At 40.0% G+C, this 26,840-nt stretch overlaps 1 protein-coding gene and 1 pseudogene across 1 annotated transcript in view; both read right to left on the bottom strand.

The window, feature by feature from the left end:
* Window positions 1–26,840, bottom strand: part of Tm9sf2 (transmembrane 9 superfamily member 2) — a 50,779-nt gene that overhangs the window by 14,019 nt on the left and 9,920 nt on the right. The window contains exons 2-10 of the mRNA XM_021181309.3: window positions 21,264–21,331; window positions 18,888–18,981; window positions 11,693–11,820; window positions 8,122–8,251; window positions 5,899–6,023; window positions 4,384–4,495; window positions 3,225–3,304; window positions 2,134–2,242; window positions 432–564 (exon numbers count right to left, since the gene is read on the bottom strand). Coding sequence (XP_021036968.1) covers window positions 432–564; window positions 2,134–2,242; window positions 3,225–3,304; window positions 4,384–4,495; window positions 5,899–6,023; window positions 8,122–8,251; window positions 11,693–11,820; window positions 18,888–18,981; window positions 21,264–21,331 — 979 coding nt within the window. The remainder of the gene's footprint in view (window positions 1–431; window positions 565–2,133; window positions 2,243–3,224; window positions 3,305–4,383; window positions 4,496–5,898; window positions 6,024–8,121; window positions 8,252–11,692; window positions 11,821–18,887; window positions 18,982–21,263; window positions 21,332–26,840) is intronic.
* Window positions 21,338–24,753, bottom strand: LOC110308940 (heterogeneous nuclear ribonucleoprotein A3-like; annotated as a pseudogene).

Genomic DNA, 26,840 nt, shown 5'->3' with positions numbered 1-26,840 from the left:
AAAAGCTCTTCTGTGGATTCTCTCAGTAATACTCGCTACTTTTCACTAGTAGCTGGACCCAACAGGGAAAACCATGGTTTAAAAATATATACATAATGCAGAAAGTTTATTCATAAACAGTTTCTCTTACAGAAAAGAACAGGGAAAGAAACTGGAGTCAATGCTGCCTCAGGGAGGAGTCTCAAGAGTGACAAGTCAAAGTGAGTGGCACTGGCTCTAGATGGGTCTACAAGGCCCTGCATCAACTAGATGCTGCATGGAGGGAGATACCCAGGGGAATCTAACCTGCATCCTAGACTCTCAAGAGCCAAAGCACACAGAATTTGAGAGTCAAACGGGTTTTCAGTAAAGCTACTTTTGGAAAGGAAAACTCCTTTCCAAATACTATTAGAAAGAGTATTTTCTTCTTAATCTTCATTTTAAAAACTTACACAGAGTTACAAAAGTCATAATTAAAATCTGTGTTCCAGATCCGAGGAAGACAGACAGCAGCATCCCCTTTCTTGGAGGACGGAATATATCCCCATGAACTAGTTTCCAGCCAAATTCTTCCTGGGCATCTTCCTACAGAAAACAAAAACAAAAACACCTCAGTTCAACATGTCAGAGGGTAACATTTTTGTTTACCATTGAGTACGTTGCTATAAATTTTTTCAAACTTATGTTAATGTAAGCATGGAATCTTAGCTTTCTAGAACTGTTTCTAAAGGAATGTTATGTACTGAAGTCTACAGTCATCGGAAAACTGCCTACCACACACAAGGCCCTCCCTCCATAAGATCCTTGGCACTGTCAAGACAAGAGAGAGCCTGGAGAAACTTTACACAGACACAGGATTCCTCTCAACTCTGTAGTAAGCTTGTACTGCCAGCCCAAACTGCACCATCATATCGTATATACTAAATTACTATCTCTACATGGTTGTTTTTAATTGACATAATAAACAGAACTATGCGAATCCTTAGTCTCCCGAGTCTCCCCCAGCCTGCTCCCAAGTAGACGAAAATTCGAGTCATCCTCCTGTCATGCTGCAACATTATAACATAGCCCAGGACCCACACTTCCCCCATCTCCTTATCAATTCATAGCATTTTACTTGGTCCCTGTATGGTTATACTAAATAGGCCTGCTTCTGCCCTGGTTCCTGAATACCCCCTGAATGTACCTGTCCACTCCCTTCCATCTTGGGGAGATCTGCAACATCTTCTGCATGGGCATGTACATGCGCACCTACACCTTTCAACTTTGCTTCTTTATTCTAATACAATTTTGAAGCTTCTTTTCACTCTGTATTCATAGTTGGCTTATTGTTGTTAATAAATGTTTAGTATTCTACTATGTGGATATTTCATAATTTTAAAAATCAGCTACCTATTAACTGCTTATAATTATATAATTTCTAAGCAAATATAAAAAAACTACTGTTTGGAAAAACAAACAAACAATAAAATCCACTGTGCCCAGATATTTACAACATAAAAGGAGGCCTAGTACTTAAACTGTCCAAGTGCTTTCCACAGGGTGCACTGCTCTGCATTTCCACTGACCATCTGAAGTGTGCACGCTCTCTTAATCACTCCACACAGGGATAGAGCCAAGTGAATAAACAATTGTAATGTGTACTCTTCTTATTAGGAATGACATCAGTTGAGTTCTGACACCTAACTCCATCTGTCACACACACACACTCAGCAGTTACTAGATGAGCTACCTCATGTTTTGATATGGACTCGTATTTCTCTTATGCCTTTGCCCAGTTAACTTTTCTTTCCAGATGAGTATCTACTTTATTCTAATACCATTCATGGAATAATCTGTCTTGTCCATGTTTATACCCTTTAAGCCCTCAGTTTAGACTTCTTACACACAGAAAGTGTTTCCTTGCCAACTCCTCCTACATCTATCTCTGAACTGTTTCCATTTACTAAGTTAATCTCTACAAAAATTGCTTCACTATAGATCAATTTGTGGCCAAGTGGTTTTGTTCATGACAAATGTGTCTCTCAGTTCAATTAAGTACAGACTTCATTTTATTTATTTGTCTATGGATTTTCTATTCTTCTGTCTTAGAAAAAGGTCTCACATCTGAAATCTCTGTGGTGTCTAAAGACTAAATGAGATGTTTCCACTCACCGTAGAGTCCATCTGGTTATATCTGGCAATATCTTTATGTAGTGTGCGTAACATAATCATAGCTACCATTCCAGATAAGAAGAGGACAATAACCAAGGAGTTCATTATGCTGTGGGAATAAGCACATCACAATGGAATCGCAGCTTAGTCACAGAGCAGCATCAAAAGGCTGTTACAACAGCTCAATCAGGGCCATGCCTTTAACCCCGGCACTCATGAACACTAGTCACTGTGCTCAGGGTCATTATTACTATGTATGTGCACATGTGGCATTGCAGACTGATTTGAGGGTCACTGACCCCAGGCAAGCCCCTTTCCACCAAACTACATATCCACAGCCTCTATAGCTGTCTAGTCTAGAATCAGAATGGTTTTTCTGTGATCAACATTACTCGGTTAACTACTGTTTCCAAGCCACTCCAATACATACAGCAAGGCAAAAAAGGGCTGGTTTGGACCTTTAAGACACTTAATGATGGGCAAATTTAAACAGTCAACTAGTGAATGTCAAAAACGTAGTCAGCAAAGTAGGAAAAGGAGAGAGACAGCACAGTGAATGAGCTTTGGAGAAAACAATGGCAGCTTCCTGAACACTCTGACAGGAACTCCAGCCAGGATTGTCCTCAGACGGTCTATCCCATGGTCTCTAAGTCTTTCATCATTCCCTCCCATGATCAAAGTATTTCTAGATTAAGAAACAAACTTAGAAATAGATGGCTTGCCCAGACAAACACCTCATGTCTTAAAGCATGGATTCTCAACCTGTGGTTGTGACCCCTTTGATAAGCCCTCCTCTCTAAAAACATTTACATTACAATTCATAACCGTAGCAAAATTACAGTTATGAAGTAGCAACAAACATAATTTTATAACGGGGGGGGGGGGGGGGAGGGCGGCGCAGTCACCGCAACATGAAGAATTGTATTAAAGGAACACTGCATTAGGAAGATTGAGACCCACTGGCATAAATCAGGATCTGAACTCTGGTCTGGGCTACTGAACACATTGAACAGGGCCAGAGGGAGAGGAAATGCTCACAGGGACAAGGCAGAGCAAGCGGAAAACCAAAGGCACACAAACTGCACTCTTACCTAAACCACTGAATATGGGTGTGAGGCATAGACTCCAGAATATAGTCCCATCGAGACGCCCATCTGATGTTTTTCTCTTCCTGGAGAGGGATAAAAGAAACTCTGAGCATCTTCTGACCAAGTACATTAAGAACCTGAAAATTCTCTTCAACAGGTCACTCCTATTCAGTCAACACCTCTAATTTTAACAGTAATATCTCAATTACTAGTGAGAATGAGGTAGTTTCATATTTATGCAAGTCTAGTGCAAATCAGAATGAAACTAAGAAGTAAATTAAACAAAACAAACAACAAAAAACCCAACAACAACAGCAACGACAAAAACCCAGACAATCAATCCCAAGAGGCCTGGCAACAGTTACAGCAATACTTACATGTTTGTGGTTTTTAAAAGTTCAGCTCTAAATTATAGCTAGTACAAGTAGATTTTCAATACCAAAACTTAGAGCTATATTTAATTTGAGAAAATAACCAAACAGAATGAGCTCTTCTTGACATTGTAGCCATGGGACGACCAGTAAAGCTCAGTTATATTCCAGATGCAAGGGGCATCTGGAAAATGCCACTTACACTGGGGTCTCACCTACAGACACACACTGTTCACATGTTTGCCTGGAAATTTAAATACTACACATGGGACACTAGACATCACAACAATATTAGCTAGTCAAGGCAAAACCTTTAAAGCAGAGATGGAACACGCCCCACACCTTTGATGATCATGTTTTCTTTCCTAAGCCAACTTCTCTATTGACAAAAAAATTTTCTTAATATTGTAAGAAAACCAACATGAAACTCTCTACTTAAACTGATACCCTCATGCTGATTGCAAAAAATGATGGTGTTTTCCAGGACTTCTGGCATGTCTGACATTTCATATCACTACCTCTGCCTATTCCTGCAGCTTATCTCATATGCTATCTCTCGGTTGTAACACACGAAGCACAATTCTTCAAATTATGCATTTTTTCACCTAGATTACGACTTAGTTTTAGGAATGATTTATGTTGTTTGGTGCATTGACAGGCTGTTTTAAAAAGCAGCTCATTAAAAGCTTATCTACTTGATAGACTTGATCATTAGTATTTTTAATTAGATTAAGTGCTACATGTTTAAAATCAATGTCTGAATTATACTGAAGATTAAAAAACAAACTCACCTCAAAACTAATAGAATAAGTATAGGCAATTTTGATCTCCCCTGAAGCCTTGTTGCTTATATCCATGGCAGGTCCAGAGCAGTCTGGTTTATCTATGTGGGTGTGTTTGAAGCTGTGGGAAGATACATTTTGGCAAGATAATAAAAAAGTTCAGTTTAGAAAATGAGGTAAAATACAGGTCATAAATTTTCTCTATATTTTACAATGCAGCTAAACATTAAAAGTGACATCATTCAAACCACATTACAAAATTTGTCTCAAATCTGACTCTGTGTGCGTGTGTGCATGCACTTGTACGGCGACTGTGGGGCCCTTGGGGCGCAGGGCCTCTCCTTCTACTGTGGGGTAAGGGGCTTGAACTGAGGGTTACCTGGAAAACAGATTTACAGCAGAGCCATCTCCCTGGTCCTCATGTCACACTTCGTAACATAAACATTTATGTCACAGGAATGATTAGTTACATACTCAACTATAAGCAAAAGGTCTGACTGCTGCATTTAAAAGAACACTGAAGCCCACTCCTCCTTTAAGATAGGGTCTCGCCATGCTGCTTATTCTGTGCTTCATGTCTGGACTCAAAGACCCTCCTGCTGGGACTACAGGCATACACCATTGCACCCAGTCAATCTTATGAAAGCAAAGTCCACAGAGGGAGTTTAATTTAATTGTCATCTTAGTATGTCATGTACACCAGTAATGTGGAATGTAGCATGGCTAATTCAGTGGCAAAAAAAGTGGAAAAAATACAACCCACAACCAAAACAGGTTCATTCTCGTCTATCTGCCTCCTCCCTCCCACCTCTCACAACAGGGGTTCTCTGTGTAGCTTTGGTTGCCCTGAAACTCAGAGATCTGCCTGCCTCTGTGTCCTGAATGCTGGAAACAGCAGGCTCCACCAGGCCTGGCTCAAAACAGGTATTTTCAAGCAAACACCTTGATAACCTCAAAAGATTCCCTTGCAAAAAGTCTCCCTGGCATAGAGATTTTAAAACGACAGGACCAACAGCCACATGGGCCTCTGAGCAGCAAAGCCACCTGTTGATGAAAAGATGTTCTTTCCACTACAAAGGAGACATTGCGCCTACAACAAACCAAAAGGCTGTGAAAATTCCTGAATGGAAAACAAAGCAAAATGCAAACGCAAGGCAATCTGACCACTTCCCATTACAGAAATGAACCACTGCTGTTTCTCTGAGCAGCCTACAAAACAAAACAAACAAACTTCACTCACTGACAGGAGTTTTCACTGTAATTAATCTGCAAATGTCAGAATTATGATTAAGTAATAAACTACTTAATCTCAAAATACACTTCCCCTTTGGACCTACGTTTTACTTATATTTGTTTATTAGGAGTGGGCAGGCTAGCTTGGAACTCACAATGTAACCTAGGCCAGCCTTGCACTCACTGTAATCCTCCTGCCTCAGGCTCCCCAAGTACTAGGATTGTAAGTATGAGCCACCACACCTGGCTACAATAGGATTGTTTGTTTTTTAAACCTTCTTCTATATTTACCTTTTTGGTTCAAGTTTAGCAGCCACTAATCTTGCTCCCATGGACCCAGTTTCAACAACATGATAGTATATCTTGATGTCAACATGATTGAAGATGTAGAAAGTGTCTCTCTCGTGGAATTCTGACTGTGAAACAGAACTTAGTCAAACACACAACACAGCCACAGGATAACCAAGCACAGTGTTCTACAAACTGCCATAGTAACAAATAGACACTTAAATTCAGATGGAATTTTATTTGTTCCCCATTACAATGCTAAGTTTTAAGGTAGAGGTCCTCATAAGTCAAAATTAATGCCCAGGTTTTAATTTTTTCATAAAATTAATAAATATCTGCTTAAAAGATTAAGTAATATTTTCTAGCTTTTACTTAAAATATGTTAAAAAAGAAGTGACATTATAAATATGTTAAACTGCCCACATTTAAGCAAACCTTTCTAAAATTTTGTAAAACTGTTCAGGATTACAAGTAACAACCTCAGCTACTCAACTGTCACACGAGGGCTCATGAACTAAGTTAGAGATGATGATGCTAACTTAGATCACATCAGTGAGAGAGTGAATCAGGTGCCTGGGAATATGGAAATCTTATACTCCCAATATTAGTAATAACAAAGTAAGACAAAATTAGTGACTATTATATGTTGATCTTAATAACAGTTCTACATTAATGTCTCTTCTAACATTTTCTTCATACATAAAAGCAAGGCTTCAAAGAAAAACAGGTTTGATAAAAAGTGTATTCTGAAATTTCTGCGACACAAATGTATAAACTTAGAGACACCCTTCTAACTCTCCAGTGTCTACATGCTCTAGTTAAGATTTATGCGTCAGACATTTCTCCTGCAGTGCTCCTCCTATTCTTACAAGTTTTCCTTACTTTTCCTTAATACTTTTATGTTTTCTCTATACAAGGCTTACAGATGTGACTTTTTACAGGCTTTATTTGTATTTTGTATGTGTGCACACATGTATGGGGGCCAGAGGACAAGCTCAGGGAGTCAGTCATCTCCTTCTCCACGAGATCCTGGGACCCGAACCCAGGTCATCATGCACCCTTACCTCCTCAAACTTCTCACTGACCCTGTGTCTAGCTTTTTTTTTCCCCCCTAAAGTAGAAAAATGCTTTAAGTAGTTTTTTTTAAAAAGATTTGTTTATTTATTTTATATGAGTGCTCTATCTGCATGTATACCCACATGCCAGAAGAGGGCATCAGGATCCTATTACAGAGGGTTGTGAGTCACCATGTGGTTGCTGGGCATTGAACTCAGGACTTCTGAAAGAGCAGCCAGTGCTCTTAACTGCTGGGCCATCTCTCCAGCCCCTGAATCTAACTTTTTTTTTAATAATAATGATTTAAAAAAGCCAGGTAGTGGTGGCGCACGCCTTTAATCCCTTCACTTGGAAGGCAGAGGCAGGTGGATTTCTGAATTAGAGGATAGCCTGGTCTACAGAGTGAGTTCCAAGACAGCCAGGGCTACACAGAGAAACCCTATCTCGAGAAACCAAAAATAAATAAATAAATAAATAAATAAAATCTTTTAAAAAGACTTATTTTTAGCATGGCCATGGTGGTGCATGCCCTTAACCCCAACACTCAGGAGACAGAGGCAGTTTGAGTTTGAAACCGGTTTGGTCTGCACCAAGACAGCTAAGGCTACATGGTTGAGACCCTGTCTTCAAAACTTTAAAAGAATTCTTTTTAATTATCTGCATGGGTGCATGTCTGTGTAAGATAAGCAGCTGGCATGGGATTCTCTTGAGCTGTAGAGTTGTAAACCAGCTGGGAACTGAGGCTGTACTCCTTGGGAGAGCAGTATAAGCTGCTAACCTCTGAACCATGGCTTCAGCCTTTCAAATAAATGTGCTGTGGTGTTATAAGTTATGTGTGCCTTCAGTGACACCAGGTCTCCTGGAACTGACATGAGTGCTGGGCCTCAGACTCAGGTCCTCTCCACAAGCTCGTAAGAGGACAACTGTCCCTCCAGCCCTCAGTGTAGCCTTTGAGTTACAACAAAGGCTTAGCCCTTCACATAGAACCTACCATAACAAACTGTAAATCTTGAACTGAAATCTGAATGATTTCATTTCTAGAGTTAAATGTGCACAGTATTAATCTAAGTAATGTACCTGAGAGCATCTAACATTCAGTCTCTGTGACACTTCTGTTCAAAGGCTGAAGTCTCCTTCAGAAAAGCAGTGCAAAGTTTACCACACACTTACACTGATAACACAGGCATCCTTTGCATGGCCTTTATCTGTAATGTAACAGCCAATGGGAAATCCAGGATTACAGAACTTCTGACTGTCTTCAACCTCATAGCACCACGTGACAGGCATATTATCCACAATCCTGTGCGTGTGAGTAAAAGTCAGGTCAGTGATCTGAGTGAACACAACCAAGAGGCACAGCTTAAGTCTGTGCCGTCATTCATACGACATAAACATCTCTAAATGCCAAACATTCCACAACTCAAACATGTTTTCATGGAACCCATGATGCACTGTAATAAGAATATAGTTAGTAGAGGTTTTGAAACTATAAATGCATGTAAAAAAGGAGATCTAACAGTTCGCCTGCTGCAGCTGTGTCTGTAATGGCGTCATCCAGGCACCTGAGTACACTTTTCCCTTCAGCAGAGCCCTTGACGCTTTAACAGGTGCAGAACAGTGTACCTGGTTCCTCAGGAGCTTTCAAGTCTACTACAGTAGCTCACAGAGGCAAAGGAGTACATCTGCAAGATGGAATTTAACTAGAGAGTGAGGGGAAAAGTGGAAATTATAGTACTTTCTGTTAAAACTCATAAATCCAAGTGATTTATAAAAGAAACATTGCTATAAAGCAAGAGAATCAAATCTTTCAAAGTTTACAGTGAAAGAATAATGAAGTTTGCGGCACTGTGAAACTACATTATAGTCTGAGCATGCGGTCCCCTATGCTTAGAACACACTGCAGGATACAAAATAAAGAATTGGCCAAAATATACTAGCTGTATTACAGTCATAAGACTACACTCCAGGGCATGTTTTATTTTTTAATTAATGTGTGCCCTAGGAAGTAAAATTATGATTCTATACTCACCCAAGGTGTATGTTAATGACCTAATAAAACATGTCTTGTCATATTTAAGTGCTACTTAATAGCACACTGTGTACAAATTTTACAATCACCTATACTATTAAGCTGTTTACTATTACACCCAAAAGACTATAACATTATAAAATATTAGAAACATAAAACAATGCTGTATAAATAATTGAAGAGTTTTGTGGGGTGCTAAATCATCAGTCAGTTGCGTTAGACAGAATTAATTATAACCAGTCGAGTGTATGCAGGCAACATAAAATGTGTTTATGTTAGCCAACTAGAAAGAAAATGCTATATAAAAATTAGAGTGCTAATTGCAATATGGAGGTTGGGGGGGGCATATAGAGTTTTAAAAACAAACATTTTACTTAGTTGTAACTTATTTTAATAGCTATTTCAGGTATTAGAATATACTAAGCAGAAAGAGAACTCCTTTGAAATAAATCCAAGAAAATTTAAAGAATACCATTTTAAAATTACTGCTTTCATAAATCAGGAAGCAGTATTAAATTTCTAAAAATTCAACCTTAATTCCAATTCACCACAATGGGTAAGAGTGTGGAAGAAGAATCCAAGGATTACAGTGGGAAGACTGGTCCCAACTTTCTACCAGAAAGAACTCCTTCCAGGGTAGAGGGCACTTTCTCCTCTACATTCCAAGGCCTGTGTTAAACACTGCCAGCAATAAAAACCTTATTAATTATAAAGAAGTTATTTTCCCAATAATTCAGTTATAAATGTTTCGATTAGACTGAAGTAGCCAAAAGTGTAGCAAAGCTGAATGAAACTTGGCAATTAAGTCCTCCTGTGTACTTTTAACACAAGCAGATTTACACTAATGAGGATTTTTGCAGTTTTGAAAACTGTATAGCACTCTCCTTTGTTGAACTGGTAGGATCTGAGATTAAATGTGCTGGCTGAAGTTATCTTCAGAATCCCTTTCTATACCACAAGCTGCCATAAGTCTAGAAGTTGTATGTCATTGAACACTGAGTATGAAGACAACTAGTTAAGTATGATTTTATTTTAAAACATTATAAAGAACTCAGTAGTACAGTGCTTGCTCAGCATGACCAGTCTGCAGTAATACATGTACACATGTTTTACTCTCTGAGTCAGAGTCCTAGGTAGAAAGCAGAGGGTTAGAGTGCACAGGACAGCTGAACTGAGTTCAGGTACCAGTGTGGGGATCAAAAATGGCTCTAGAATGATGGAGCTGCTTCAGCTTTGAGTAAAGTCAGCCCCCAAAATCCCTAACCCACTTTTAATGGCCCAAGTAAAATAAAAAATTACTCAACTCAAATAAGAAAACTATATCCCATTAACCTTTCTCTATAATAAGGATGAAGAATTTATTGGTTACAATTATCTGAGGAAAAGAAAAATCACCATTCACATCATAAAATTCATACAACTATAAAAACAAATATAGATCTACAAAGGCCCTGGAAAAATGCCCAATGTATCCTTAAACAAAACAAGCACACAGAGTCAAGTATACAATAATGTGCCAGCTTTTGCATTTTCTAACGATGCCTACCCTTTCACATTCACACAAATGCAGAAATCTGAAAACATGCATGACAAACAGTGCTGCACAGGAGACGGCAGGCAGAATAAATGGCTGACAGCACTAGACAACTCTTATTTGCTATTTAATATTTTTCTGTACCACTTGAGGGTTTTTCACAAGCTTAATAACTTAGAAAATAATCCTATCCTCCCTAAAGCAGCTTGGTACAAAGGAAGGTACTAAATGCACAGTAAGATTCCATAAGAATTCAGTACTTTTAAACGATCTTTCAAATTCTGAGGGACACATTTTATTTCTGCCAATTCTGCTTAAAGTCAAGCTATGTAGTATATAAACCTCCTGAAATAAAAATACCGTCAACTCAGCTTCAGGAAACCCACAACCGAGAATCAGTATCTCCAAAACCAGAGTAGCCTGGGGCCCCAGACTACAGCCTAGAATTACAAGTTGCAAATTCCTGTTCATAATGCAGACTTAAAATCATAAAACATTCCCAATTCAATGGTAAAAACTATTATTTAACAGCACATTTCCAGTTGACTTTTTAAAGCAGTCACTGGTTTGCAACTGCCTTTACAAACTGCTTAGTAAATTTCACTAGTGAATACTTCCCTAACTTTGTAAACTACTTTAAATTGATTTTCTTATTAACTTATTTGGCTTTAAAATAGGACCTAGACTAACTGCAAAGATTAGCCAAAGATTTCTAGATACCTTCCGGGATGGAAGCTGCCAAGGAATAAATGCCTCTCTTCTCTCTCCTACCTGCATGTGTGAAGAGAACAAAGAGCCTTGCATATGCCAATCAACATTCTGCGACCAAGACAGCCCCAAGCACCCTTGTCTCTGCTTCCATTATCTCCAGGACCCAGAGTCTAAACAATCCTCGACACAAACTGCTAAGAAACTGGTTAATGTTGCACCATGGTTACAAAACACGAAGTAGATTTGATTTGTAGATGCTCTTCCCCACACCATAAAGTGTCCCACGGTAACTGCCAGAGAAGCAGAGCAGCAGGTCTGAGTACAAGAAGCGCCTGACACAGTCACCTGCTTTAACACTGCGCTGGCATGAACAGTTTGTTACACTGTATGTAACCTACAATTTCATCTCTATAGGCATCGATACAGACATTTCATTGTCAGAGCCCCAACTGAAGCCTCTGTCTCACCAGTGATGCTGATAGTTCAGTAGCATGCTTTTTTTCAAGAAGTCTAACTTTTGTTTGTCTTCAGCCTTCTCTGTATTGTATGTTTTCGTACAAACGAGCTTACAGGTTTCCTTCTTATTAAACGTAAACTGTATAAAAAGAAAGTAGAAAGTATATTAATAAATATTATGCAAAAAGATACAGGTTCTATCTACCTAAGACAGCAGTTTAAGTAACAGTCCTGGTGACAAACATAAAACGCACCACTGCCAACTCAGGGAGCTGAACCTTCAATGCGCTTCTCTAGAAAGTCTCCCATTTTCTTATCCTAAGTGGATTTGTGTGTGTGTGTGTTCTGATAACTTCAATCTATTCATCTTCTACATGTAAGTGTGACCTAGAAGAAAAAAGTAGAACATTTCCCCATAGGTACCTTCTACACTTCTGGAGCTGCTGGCTTCTAGTAACAAGGACCCAAGATTTCTGTGCTATCGTCCAAGTAAACAGGAACCAATCAAGTGCCCCTATATGTTCCCTAGGAGACTCAGCAGTGACCATAATGCCACATTTGAATATCTAAAATTAAAGCAAACATGACCCTTTACTCAGGCTTAAAAGGATGCTAATTCTCAGGATTCTATATATTAAAAAGGTAAAATTAAAAATTAGTAACCAAATTTAAAAACTGGAAGTTCCTCCAATTTTGAGTCCAGAATTACTTAACCCCCCCCTTCTCTCTCTCTCTCTCTCTCTCTCTCTCTCTCTCTCTCTCTCTCTCTCTCTCTCTCTCACACACACACACACACACACTCACACTCACACTCACACACCATTCACATACTTTAATAATAGGTCCATGATGATTTACTGGGAGCATTTAAGTCTTAATTTTAAAAATGCAATTCATTGACTGGAGAGATGGCTCTGTCTGCACTTTCCAGAGGGCCTCAGTTTAATTCCCAGCAACCACATGGTGGCTCACAATGCAATGAGATGCAATGACCTCTTCTGGGGTGTCTGAAGGGATTGACAGTGTACTCACATACATTATATAAATCTTTAAAAAATAAAAATAAAACTGTGATTCATTGGGCTGAGGGGTGAGGAGTAAAGCAAACCACAGAGCTCGAGGGCACGAATGAGGCTCTGCTTCAACATCTAGCACAAAAAATAAATAAATAAATAAAACAAAACCCATATAAACATCTTCATATTTTCAGAAGGCTGAGACGTATCAACTATATAAATAAACCTAATAATTTCTAATTAAAAATCACATTTTGCTGAGCAGTGGTGGCACACGCCTTTAATCCCAGGACTCAGGAGGCAGAGGCAGGTGGATCTCTGAGTTCAAGGCTAGTCTGGTCTACACAGTAAATTCCAGGATAGCCAAGACTACACAGAGAAATCCTGTCTCTAAAATCAAAACATAAAAATTATGTTTTTCTAAATAGTCCAGTTGACTTGTCAGTTTTGATTTCTCTTACTATGCTGCAGTTTGGCCTCAAATTCAGATTCTTCTACATAGGCCCCCAAATGCTGGGGTCCCTATAGGTGTGTACTAACAGCTGGCTAGTAGCCTGCTTCTGTATGTTATTAACACCCCTACACCAACTTAGCTGAGGTGAATGTTTACCTGCAGCCCACTGCTGCCACCTGTCAGCCAACAGTTTAATTTTCACCACATCACTACCTCCATCTAAAACACAGCATTGTAGCATTATTTTGAACCTTAATGTTCATTTTTAAAAACTGAATAGTAGTAACACAAAAGTACTAATGTGACAGAGAGGCACAGATGTCCAACTTAGATAAGGAGAGACAGACTATCTCTGCTAACAGCCACCCAACAGTAAATCTTACACCTCAATCTGATAGGTGGGAACTGGATTTAGCTGTCTCAACTTTTGTGCTCAACTGTAAAGGAAAAAAAAAACAGCAAAGGAGAAAGAGCGGGCATGTTACACGTGTGCATCTTATACGTGTACACCATAAGAAGCCCATGGGCCAACGTCAGACATCCTCTTCTATCGCTCTCCACTTTAGTTCTCAAACAGGTTGTCAGTGGACCTGGAGCTCACTGACTCACAGCTCCAGGGTCTCCATGCTCCCCCACTGGACTACGGGTACATGTGCTAATGTACCCAGCTTCTATGTGGGTGCTGAGGTTCTGAGTTCAGGTCATTATGTTTATGGAGCAAGCACTTTTTACCAACTGAACCATCCAGGCAACAACTGATGACAGAGCAACAGTTAACAGTCAAGGCTCATGTATTCCACCCAATAAATGGGCAAGGTTGGCCTTCTCCACATGTTAGATTAGAAAATCAAGACATGCCGGGCGTGGTGGCGCACGCCTTTAATCCCAGCACTCGGGAGGCAGAGGCAGGCGGATTTCTGAGTTCGAGGCCAGCCTGGTCTACAAAGTGAGTGCCAGGACAGCCAGGGCTACACAGAGAAACCCTGTCTCAAAAAACCAAAAAAAAAAAAAAAAAAAAAAAAAAAAAAAAGAAAATCAAGACATTAGAGACACAAACTAAGAAATGCCAGTCAGGATATGATCCAAAGGGTTGAGCTATAGAAACAAAGCTTCTCTCCTTATGCTTAGTTAGAAATTCCGTGTTTGAAATCATTGTCACTTTTTATTTTTATGTGTATGTCCATATACCACATGCATGCTCAGGCCAGATGACGGTGTTGGATCCTCTGGGACTGGCGTTACAGATAGCTATAAGCTGCCATGTGGGTGCTGGGACTCAACCCGGGGTCCTCTGAAAGCACAGGGGTGCTTTTAACTGCTGAGCTATCTTTCCAACCCTCAGTACTTAAGTTTTGATAAATATTTTAAAATGTTACTAGCTGGCAAAGGAACCAACCCTCCTTTGTGACACCCAAGCTCAATTTTGCCCTATTTTACTTAATTGTATTATATTGTGGGGGTGTATATGCATGCAGAGAGGTGTAGGTGTGCCCAAGTGCACGTATGTGGTGGGCAGGAGGTTTCCTGTATCACTCTCCATATTATAAAATACACATCTTTAATTTTATCGTATGTCCATGTGTGCAAGTACCACAACAGCCAGAAGAGGGCATGAGATGTCCCAAATTTACTCTTCTGTTCACTCCTGTTCATTGCTGTTTTATCTGCTGTAGGAAATGAAAACCCCAGTCTATATCCTATTCCTTAGCTAATTCTTTCGGCTCTACTTTAAAAAAAAAAACAAGCTGATTCTAAGAGTCCAACTATGTCACAATCTCCCCCTAACCACCATCAAACCCTATCCGGACAGCTGTGAAATCTCCTGACTGGGGTTTCTCCTTATACCCCTCAGTCTGTTCTCAACACGCCTCAATAGTGAGTGATCATGTTAAGAGCCAAGCTTATGCAACAATGTCCAATCTTGCTCAGATGTGAAGGGTCCAAAGTTTGAGTCACTGTTGTTTCTTGTGGTGGTAAGGGCCTCAAGCATGCTGCAAGTGTTCTACCACTCAACTGGGCTTCCTCCTGTAAGAGCCGTTACTCTTGCCCTCATCTCTCACCAGACCCCCTCTCTCACTCCTTGCTCAGGCTGTACTCCTTTATCTCTGTACCTTGAACAGCCCAGGCAAGTCCACACCTGGGGACCTGGCATCTTCTGTCTGCCTCTAAAATACCTTCCCCAGGCACTTGAGTGACTTACTCCCTCACGTATTTTTAAGGTCTTGTATTCAAATGTCACCTTCTCAGAGAGACTTTTTAATTTACATTTTTAATGTCACCTCTCAGTAAGTCTTACCTAAAATGACAAACTCTCTGTCCACATTTAGTTTTGGAAATTCTTTCCCAAGTAACTGACATACTGTTTTCTTTAGTTCTCTCCAGTCTCCTCCTTGCCATCAAGACCAAAGAGCCACAAAGGCCAGGGATTTCTCTTGTCCTGTCCACTGTTATATTCTACATCTGTAACAGTGCCTGGGGTATGCACAAAGTAGCTAACCCACAAATGTTAGCCCGGTGAATGGATGCGTCGGTGAGTGCTTACAGGTACATGGGGTTTTACGATCCACACACTGTCTTAAGCTGTACTTTTCCTGACCTAAACAAATGCCCCAGAAAAAGGCAACCAAGCAGCCTTCAGCTGGGGACCGCCTCTGCTGCTGGTTATCACTGCTGCTTCACTACATACTTAAGTGGAGTAAAAATATCTGAAAATAAAGCACAGGAGGGTCAAAACGAATTAAAGTATATTGTCTAGCCAGGCAGTGTGGTGCACACCTTTAATTCTGGCACTTGGGAGGCAGATGTAAGTGAATCTCTGAGCTCAAGACCAGCCTGGGTGAGTCCCAACTCACCTAAAGAAGTGAATTCCAAAATGGCCAGGGCTACACAGAGAAACTCTTGTCTTGAAAAACGAAAAACGCCAGGTGTGGCAGCACACACCTTTAATCCCAGCACTTGGGAGGCAGAGACAGGTGGATTTCTGAGTTCGAGGCCAGCCTGGTCTACAGAGTGAGTTCCAGGACAGCCAGGGCTACACAGAGAAACCCTGTCTCGAAAAACCAAAAGAAAAAAGAAAAATGAAAAACAAACAAACAAAAAAAAGAGAGTGGGTAGGTTATAGCTCATCTTTTAAAATAAATTCAGGCTTTCTAATCAAAGTTGATTCCAAAATAACATGACCCAGAAATTTGAAAAATCATTTATGGCTGGTTTAGAAAGAAAACTCTCATCGATGGCCCAATACCATGCTTTCATATGCTGTAGTCTTCAAGAATCTCTTTAAATTGGGAATTGAACTTAATACTTTTTGGTTTGGAGGACAGGATCTTGCTAGGTAGCCAGGATAACCTGGGCCTGCCCTTAGCATCTCCACAGACATATGTGTCACTATGTTCTGTTCAACACAGATCTTGACCCTAAGTTTCTGTAGAATGTGAAAAATGTTGGGTGCACACCTTTCTCTATTTAAGAATCCTTCTGCTCTACTTTACCTCAGCTGCCAGGGCAAGAGATTAAATCTAAGATTCCCAGGACCCAAGCAAGGGTCCTACAAACATTTAGAAATGTCAAGAATGAGCTCCTTCTACAGACAGCAATTGTTTGTTCGGTTCGGTTCGGTTCGGTTTTCCAGTTTACTATTGTACCAAAGGCTGTCTGTCTCTGGCAGAGTAAGATCCCCGAAGCAGAGATCTACCCGTTTGCCTGCCTCTACTGGGTTTAAAGGCCTGAACCACATCCACCAGACTCTTTCCTAAAGGCCAGCACTAAGTAAACAGACACGTTAATATTTAAGTTGTCTGTCTAATATCATAGATATGCCTGACAACAGCATCCACTGCAAATGAATGCAGTATCAAAATAATCTCTCAAATTCATAACAAAGAATTATTGCTTTATGCTCCCCATAAAGACACACTGAATTCTTCCCCAGTAACATCATTTCGAAAGGTCTTCAACTGTTTATACAGTGTTTATATCTTTCTGCCCCTGAGGCTTCACAGAATGGGTTCTGCATGGAGGGGGTGTAAGATGGTTACTGGGACCAATGCAGACCCAGGGATTAGCCGGGTGGATGCTCCACCTAACAAAGTGCCAAGAAGAAGAAAGTGCCTGGTGAAAAGAAGGCCAGGTTGCTAAGGCTAGAGTCTAAGCCACAGGAAGAAGAATGGGAAGCCAGGAGAGGCAGCAGTGAGCTGAGGATACCTGGGAATCAAATGACAGCCATCACAGGAAGAGTTCTAGTAGGGTCAGATGCCCAAGGAAGCAGGGAAGGAACAATGCAAAGTACAGAATACATTAAAATAAATGTGTGTACATTATATATAAATATATTAATACACTAAATAAGTAACAATCTAATTGTATTTATAACAACTTGTATGTGTGTACAAATCTTCAGAAAATGCTAAAAAGAAACAAGTAGAACTAAGGGAGAAGAGAGACTTACTTTTCATTTTATAGTCTTCCACACCACTAAACTATTTATACAGTGATGTGTTATAATTATAAATGTCTTAATTTTTCTGAAAGAGGTCTACCACTCTTTGTACAGTAGAAGAGCATATATAAAATGACCAGAGATAGGACTGCTCAATATGGGAGAATAAGTTCAAAAGATCAAAGCTTAAAAAGGGAGATAATTATGGGAAATGATGAAGTACATATATCGAAGAGAATATCTTATATTGTGTTCAGTTTCATTTAACTGGTGTCCTAAAAAAAATTATATGTGATGTTTCAAATAAACCCATTTTGTTTTTGAGGCAGGTCTTAGGTCGTTCAGGCTGGCCTCCAACTCATTAAGTAGCTGAGGACATTCAAGTTTCCTGCCCTCAACCCTAAGTGCAGGGATTACAGGCCTGTATTACCATGCTTGGTTTTGTGGTGCTGAGGATAGACCCCAGGCCATTGTACATGGGAAAACAAAACAAAAACAAAAAAACCCAACACTGTACCAAATAGGCTATAAGCTAAATAACCCAAGACTAAAAGTAAAATGAAAATTAAAAATCTCTTCAAAATACCAACAGAAAAGACCAGGCAATGTTGCCCTTGGGAATCAAGAAAATCTACAGACACTGTTCAGAAAGAGGAGACAGACAAAGAATAACAGAGACAACCTTCCATGACTGGACAGAAGACTCCACACTGTGCATCATAACACTAGAGCAGAACTATCAATGACATGCTATGAAAAGAAGAAGGCTCTTTCTAAACCAAGGCTTGGAGAAATCTCTCCTGGGGGCTGGAGACATGGCTCAGTGGTTAAGGGCACTGACTGCTTTCCTAGAGGTCCAGGATTTGATTCCCAGAACCAACATGGCAGTTCACAACCCCCCATAATTCCAATTCTAAGGGATCTCTATGGGCATTAGGCACACAAGTGGTGCACAGACATACATGCAGGGAAAACACTCTTACACATAAAATAAACTTTAAATACATATACATACATACATACACACACTCCAACAGGAAGGAAGGAAGGAAGGAAGGAAGGAAGGAAGGAAGGAAGGAAGGAAGGGAGGGAGGAAGGGAGGGAGGGAGGGGAGAGAAAAGGAAAAGGAAAAGGAAAAGGAAAAGGAAAAGGAAAAGGAAAAAAAGAAGTTACTCATGGGTGCAAACCAAAGTAAGTGCTCCTCATCTGTGCAATTTATTTGTGACAGTTCTCAAATAAGAACAAAAAAGAAACCTCTAAAGCTATGGTAAGAAATTTTTATTTAACCAAATACAAACCTTATACGGTGAGGGTTCAATTCTTTCCCCGAATAATACCTGACCAAGATTTTCAGATGGGCGTTTTCCTTCTGACGCTTGGCAAAAGTCAAACCTGAAGAAAGAACATTAACATTTAGCCATAGAGAAAACACTGAGGTAAGAACCATGGCCACTCTTGAGAGATTCCTTTTTTCAGGAGCTCTTTAAATGAGGAATGTGCTTACGTTTAAGTCTCAGGCATCACAGTTCCCACCAGAACCAGAAATGTACTACATTTTATATATAAGGCTTCTTAAAAATCTACACATTACATCTTATTCTTGTGAAGTTTAATTCTATATTATAATATATATTATAGTATGTCATGTAACTACATATTATCATAACCATATATAATATATATAATCATTTAACTATATATAATATATACTATATCTGTTATAATGTCTTTATGCAGGCTTTTTTTCCAGGATTAATCTTTTGTTGTAACTTCTTAATTCAAATCTTCCCATAGATAACATTTCCAGATGTATCAATCTGCCTCACGCAGATATGGTGCCCACCCATTCTTTTACTATGAGAACTCAGAGGGATGGAAAAGCACATTCAGAATCCTACGATTCTCTCCTATAATTTTTGTGTATTACAAGTCAGCTTTAGTAAAATTTGGTTTCAATTCACTCAATTTTGTCACAGAAAAGTATAGGACACTCATTAAGAAATAACGTGGGGAGTGTGTGAGTATAATGGCCACAGTATAGTTTTTTCGAGACAGGGTTTCTCTGTGTAGCCCTGGCTGTCCCCGAACTCAGAAGTCGGCCTGCCTCTGCCTCCCGAGTGCTGGATTAAAGGCGTGCGTCACCACGCCCGGCTCGTATACTGAGATTCTTAAGAGGAAGGTGAATTTCAAAAATTACAAAACACTCCCAAACACGGATCAGAAGAACAAAGATTTCAATAAACATGCTGACTCCTCAACAGAATAAGCAGAACCCAGGAAAGCAGTGACTCTCCCCTGTGTGAGTCAGGCACAGCTCAGGGCTTGTGTACACCTTCCTTACATATACTTAGGCAGAGAGGTTCTTACGGGGCAATAGCTTTTGTATATACTGTTTTGTATAGCAAACACTGCCCTTTAAAACTCTTTGCGCTATGGATAAATAAGCCAATTATAATCTAGGAACTATGTAACAACTAATATGGAACACAGAAGTTAAATGATTATAGGGTTTTTTTGCAGCACACTTCATAACACAGCAAACAACAAAATCCACACCTTAGAAGGTCAAAAAGAATGGTTCAATGGGTAGTGTTTGTTGCATAGGTTGACCAGCTCAGTGCAGTCAGCCAAGCCATGTGGAAAGAGACCACTGACTCCACAGATACACCTCATATATGAGACAGCAACAACAAAAACTTTAAAAATCTGGAAATGAAATGCAATCAGAAAACAACTGCACTATACATAATTGTGCAGGTTGCAGAGAAGTCTGCAATGACTGAACACTGACAGGGAAGGTGTGAGGCCACTGTTGAGAAGACAAGATGCTTATTGTTGTTTACAGTAAAACTACACAGGATGCTCACACAGTCAAAGACTGGAGAAAAAAGTGCCTCAGACAAAATAGTGGTTCTTTCTGGGAATAACACGAAGGAGAATTCTTTTAAAATGTATAGAAGAGGCTGGAAAGATGGCTCAGTGTTTTATCTGGACCAGGCAGGGTTCAAGTCCCAGCACCTACATGGCAGCTTACAACCATCTCTAACTCCAATTCCAGGGCATCTGATGCCCTCCTTCTGCCCCAAAACAAGGCATTTGTGTGATGACAGACATTCAGGCAGGTAAAACAACCATATACATAAATAATAATTTAAAGAGAACAAATTACATTCTTATGGTCAGATAAAAAAGTAAAATCATGTTTCGTTGATGTATCTATTATCAGATACATTTTGTATTTGTATGCACAATTTGTATTTGTATGCATGTGTATTGATACCCATGGAGACCACAAGATGTAGGATGCTCTACAAGTAGAGTTCCAGACACTTGCAAGCCATCATGTGGGTGCTGAGAACTGAGTTTGGGTCCTCTGAAAGAGCAGCATATGCTCTGAACTACTGAGCCCTCTCATTAGCCCCAGAACAGCATGTTTTCTCTGAAAGTGTTTCCAAACTGGGTGTGGTGGGTATTCCTGCAATCCCAACACTTGAGAGGCTGAGGCAGGAGACTTGCCAAAGTGTGTACCAGGTAGGGCTAAAGTAAGAGCCTATCTCCATCACCTCTACCCAAATATTCAGGCCCTATGCACTTAGGGAATGAATAAAGTTCTACATACAAAAAATCTGATGAGCCACATAAACATTATCATAAAATCAAGCTGGAAAACTTACGCTGTATATTCATAAGGAAGAACAGATTCCACTGAATCAAGCCGGTTAACAAACAATTCTATATCAGCCTGAAATGAGGAAGCACAAGATTAGAACATGAACCCTGAAGACAGACACAAGTCATGCTTGGAACTGAGGGAAATTCTACATGCTTGAACTATTAAACTATTCTTTTTTTATTATTATTAAAATAACTTTATTTCAGAAAGGAAATGGACTGTAAATGCCTCCTAAGCAAATCTATTTTCTGCAATCTGTTAATAACCACCACTGAACGATTGCTACCTTATTGGTAACTATGATTTCTGTGAATTTAATCCCGACTTAAATGCCAAGCAAACTTGTTGACGCAGGGATGTTCCCTGTGTGGGAAACATTTTGCAGATTTGTCCCCTGAAAATGTTCTACTAAGACGTAACCTGAACTAAGCAATTTTCAAATAAGCCCTTTCAGGGCAGCAGAAATAGCCCTTATGAACAACCAGCAACATTATGTGAGTAGTAACCCAACTGTTCTTTGGATGATTTTAAAAGGAACTTGAGTTATCATACAGGCACCACCCTTTAACCCCAGCATTTGGGAGACACGGAAGGCTGGTGGATTGAGCTCCAGGCTAGGACAACAGTGAGAGCCTGTTTGTGTGATGGGTTAGGGAGACTAAACACTTGACTGGTCCACACAAGAGTAAACACACACGCTATAGAGCTTTAAGGAAGACAATTATTCTGATAACTGTGAAAGTTCCTACTTCTTCCTAGGGTGGGAACAGCTTATTAAAGTCATACACCAAAAACTATTTTTGAAAAGCCAACATGACTTTCCCTATTGAAGGATGACTTTACCTTAGAACATTGAGTTGTACCCATGAAGAGGCACATCTAGCTTATGACAAACACCCACGGCACTGCAGAATGTAACTGCCTATGTCTTAGAATTTGTTCAGTGGGAACCAAAACAAAACTGAGCTTGAGGGGTAATGTCTCAACTGTGACACTAACTTGTGGGAAACCAACGAACGGTGTCATCGGTTTTTACTGTGAACTACAAACCTTACCCAGCCAGAAACCTTCGTATTTAAGGTGGTGGGAAAGACATTCCTCGTTAGGCAAGTAGGGTTCTCATTCACCGTTTCTGTTTTATTTTAAAACCTTCTGCTACCATATCCACCACTTCCACCTCCAGATCCATAGCCACCACCACAGGGACTGCCTGAGCTTCTTCCACCAAAACTGCTCCCCTTCATGGGTCCATAATTTGATTGTTGGTGTCCACTATAATTTCCAAAGTCCTTATAGTTTCCACCATCACCATAGTTACCTCCCCCAAAATGTTCTCCTTCATTGTAACCATCATAGCCTCCTCCTCCACCACCACATCCACCACCCTGGTTTCCATAGCCTGGTCCACCACCTCCATAACCTCCTCCACTACTGTAACCAGGACCACCACCATAGTTGCCACCATCACCTCCAAATCTATTATATCCACCATCACCACCATAGCCACCTCTTCCACCAAAGTTTCCTCCACAACCTCCAAAGTTTCCTCCACGACTCATAAAGTTGCCAAATCCACCTCCATGACCTCTCTGTGATCCAGCAGACTGCATCTCTTGTTTAGAAAGGGCCTTTTTCACTTCACAATTATGCCCATTAATAGTGTGGTATTTCTGAACAACAATGTTTTGTTTTTTTTTTTTTTTTGAAAGATTTATTTATTTATTATATGTAAGTACACTGTAGCTGTCTTCAGACCCTCCAGAAGAGGGCGCCAGATCTTGTTACGGATGGTTGTGAGCCACCATGTGGTTGCTGGGATTTGAACTCTGGACCTTCGGAAGAGCAGTCGGGTGCTCTTACCCACTGAGCCATCTCACCAGCCCCCTGAACAACAATGTTATCAACTGTGTCATGATCAAGTTACAAAAGCAAATCCTCTCTTTTTCCCACTCTGCCTGTCTTCCATAACCTCTATGGCTTCAATCTTGCCATACTTTTCAAAGTAGTCTTTCAGGTTATATTCTTCCGTATCCTCTTTAATACCAACAAAGATTTTCTTCACCGTTAAATGGGCGCCAGGCTTTACAGAATCCTCTCTAGAAACAGCTCTCTTTGGTTCCACCACACGCCCATCAACCCTGTGTGGCCGAGCACACATTGCAGCATCCACCTCTTCAACACAAGAGTAGGTCACAAAACCAAAGCCTCTGGAACGTTTTGTTTGGGGATCTCTCATTACCACACAGTCTGTAAGTGTGCCCCATTTCTCAAAATGCTCTCTTAAGCTATCATCTGTGGTTTCAAAGCTCAGACCATCAATAAACAGCTTCCTCAGCTGCTCTGGTTCCTTTGGATCATGGCCCTCTCCCCTCCCACCCCCGGCAGCAGCAGCAGCTGTAGCCGGAGTCAGGCTGGGGGTACTGGGTGGCAGTTTTACCTCCATTTTGAGACTCGCCTCTTCCAACTCGAGTTCAATATGGGACCGAGAGGAGCAAAACTATTCTTTAACAAGTATATTCAATTAACAAATTATATGCATTTAAAACATTCCTATATAACTTTTACAGATGCAAATGGCTCTAATATTACTAATGCTTTTGAAATTCTAAATTTACTAAAATATTAAATAAGATATTTTAAAAAGCAAATTTGTTTTCAAAAGTCTGATTTCCAAATTCAGTATTTCACTCCATGCCACAATCATTTCTATTTTAGGGAATGGAGAGAAGGTTAAGAGGGTGACTGCTCTTGCAGAGGGACAGAGCTCAGTTTCCAGCACCCCTGCTAGTTCAGCACACAGCTACCTTTATCTCCAGCCCCAGTTTGGATGCTCTTTTCTGGCCTCTCAGAGAATGCGTACGCGCGGACACACACACAAAATACATCTCTTACAGAGTATTGTCTGTTCCAGGACAACCAAAGCAAGAGAGATCTTGTCTTGATAAACAAATACACATTTTTTTTTAAAGTTATTTTGCTTAGCAGTAGCAGCCCATACCTTTAATCCTAGCAGTCCAGTGGATCTCTTTGAGTTCAAGGCTAGCCTGGTCTACAAAGCAAATTCCCAAACAGCCAGAACTACAAAGAGAAGAAACCTTGTCTTGAAAAACCAGAAAGAAAGAAATGCTGCTCCACTGGTTGGAATTTTCCCAATCAACCACACTGTGAGCGGTTGCTTATGTACACTCTGAAGCAGCCAAGACCACATGGTCTGACTTTGGCGGGCAGCTGTGATTCAACTGAGAAGGGCAACTACAACAGAGAAGACATTTACCAGGATGAGATCAAGGTCAACACCTTTCTCCTTTATTTACAAAAGGATGGTAATATTTACCTTGTAGGGCTACGTTGGACTACTAGTTGCCATTTATAAAGTATTCTGAACAGTGCCTAACTGCTAAAATACAGGCAAAAAGATTGATACAACTAACAGGAAGAGTCTAATAAGATTACTGTGTTCATCCACTAAACTCCTAAAGATAGTGTGATCCTTTGTGAACAGCTTCACATGCAAACTGTATACTCCTACTTACTGTATACTCCTACTTACTGTATACTCCTACTTACTGTATACTCCTACTTACTGTATACTCCTACTTACTGTATACTCCTACTTACTGTATACTCCTACTTACTTATATGACTTACTGTATACGACTTACCGCATACTTCTTACTGTATAGTACTTACTGCATACTTCTTACTGTATACTTCTACTTACTGTACACTTCTACTTAAGGGGAAAAGGCCTCTAATCACAGCACTCAGGAGACAGGGGCAGGTCAGACAGATCTCTGAGAGTTTGAGGCCAGCTGGTCTACAAAGTAAGTTCCATTTGAGGACAGCCAGGGCTACACAAAGAAACCTTGTGTGTGTGTGTATGTGTGTGTGTGTTGGGGGGGCGCGTGCAGTACTGTCTCCAACACTAAAAAATATGCCTTTTTACTTAAACTATACCATGCACCATTTCAGCTAAAAAGTTGACAGGACATTTCAGCATCACAGAATGCTTGAGTAATTAAAAACAAATATTGTAAAGGCAAAGCCTCTAGCTGAAGGCTTATTCAGTCTAAATTAATTTCACTACCATTGTTATGAAAACACATCTAAATTCAAACTCTAACATCTAATACAGAAAATGAAGTGTTTTTCACCTCCAGATTTCTCCTGAGGAATGAGTTATTATATTCTATATGACTTTGTATGTTTTCAGTTTCAAAATCTGCAACTCTACATTGCTATGACATAATTCAAACCAATCACTGCCACCAGGCATAGCCTCTTGTTAATACCAAGGCTTAAATACTACCTGACCCATGCTGGGAGTCCTTTCTCCCTTGTTGAGGTTTTCTTATCTGAAAAATGAAAATAATTAATTCCAGCTTCTAGCAGTTTTTTGAGAAGTTTCTGCCGTGGCATGGCCAAGGTGAAAGCTAAGTGCTTTCTAGTGTGCAACACTGTCTAACAGAATTTTAACCAAAATGTCCTTCATCTGCATTCTTGGATACAGCATCCACTCTAGACAGCCCAAAGCTATTAGGCACCTAAATTGTACTAACCACTATTTCAACATTGCCAAAAACCTGATTCTTAACTTGTATTTAATTTAAATGGTCACAGTAGGCCAATGATTCTGAATTGAACAGCAAAGTAATAAATAAGAACACCATGCTATGTTGTCTGGTGCCATATAAACAATCTCTTTGTATACTTAACATTTTTACTCCAGTCACTATAATTTTCTGTTCCAGAAAAAAAAAAAAAAAAAAAAAGAAAACAACTCTCATTTTATTAGTCCATCCCAGAGGTTGCAAACTTTTCCTATAAAGAGACAGTTTATAAATAGTTTAGGTTGTGTAGGACCCACTGGCTCTATCCTTATAGTGTAAAAGCAGCCTAGACAACCGGTAACTGAGGACATGCCTACAGTCTAGTAAGCTGAACAATTACTGTGGGCTCTAAAATAAGTAAATAAAAATCAGACGTTCATGTAATCTTCAATCATTACTAAATAATACTATCCTTTCCTCCTCAATCACCTAAAATGGCACAAACGATCTGTATCTTGAGAGTTCTCTAAGTCTAAGCAGTGAGCTGGGCTGGACGCCTCATCTACCTGTGAGCCTCATTTTCATGGGATAACATTCCCATGTTATCACCTCTCTTGTTTTTGGAGTTATAAGCCTTGAAAACTGAAACGTCATAATCTTTTCAATTATCTTTATCATGCCAGTTGGTTTTCTTGGAATTTTACTAAACTCTTTTTTTTTTTTTTTGTTTTTCAAGACAGGGTTTCTCTGTGTAGCCCTGGCTGTCCTGGAACTCACTCTGTAGACCAGAGCTGGCCTCGAACTCAGAAATCTGCCTGCCTCTGTCTCAGAAATCCACCTCTCTGTGCTGGGATTAAAGGCGTGCGCCGCCACCACCACCCGGCTGGAATTTTACTAAACTCTTATACAATGTTCTTGACAGATGTGTAATCAAGCAGAACTATAGCAACATTCAAGGTTCAGACACCAAAGCGGCCTAGAATTACAGAACGCCAGTGTTACCTTCCGTGGCCTCTTTGTCCTATGTG

Source organism: Mus caroli, unplaced genomic scaffold, assembly GCF_978045245.1.
Source record: "Mus caroli unplaced genomic scaffold, Mus_caroli_1 scaffold_12, whole genome shotgun sequence".
Lineage (NCBI taxonomy): Eukaryota > Metazoa > Chordata > Mammalia > Rodentia > Muridae > Mus > Mus caroli.
The sequence above is the reverse complement of the archived record's forward strand: the minus strand, read 5'-3'. Positions and strand labels throughout refer to the sequence as shown.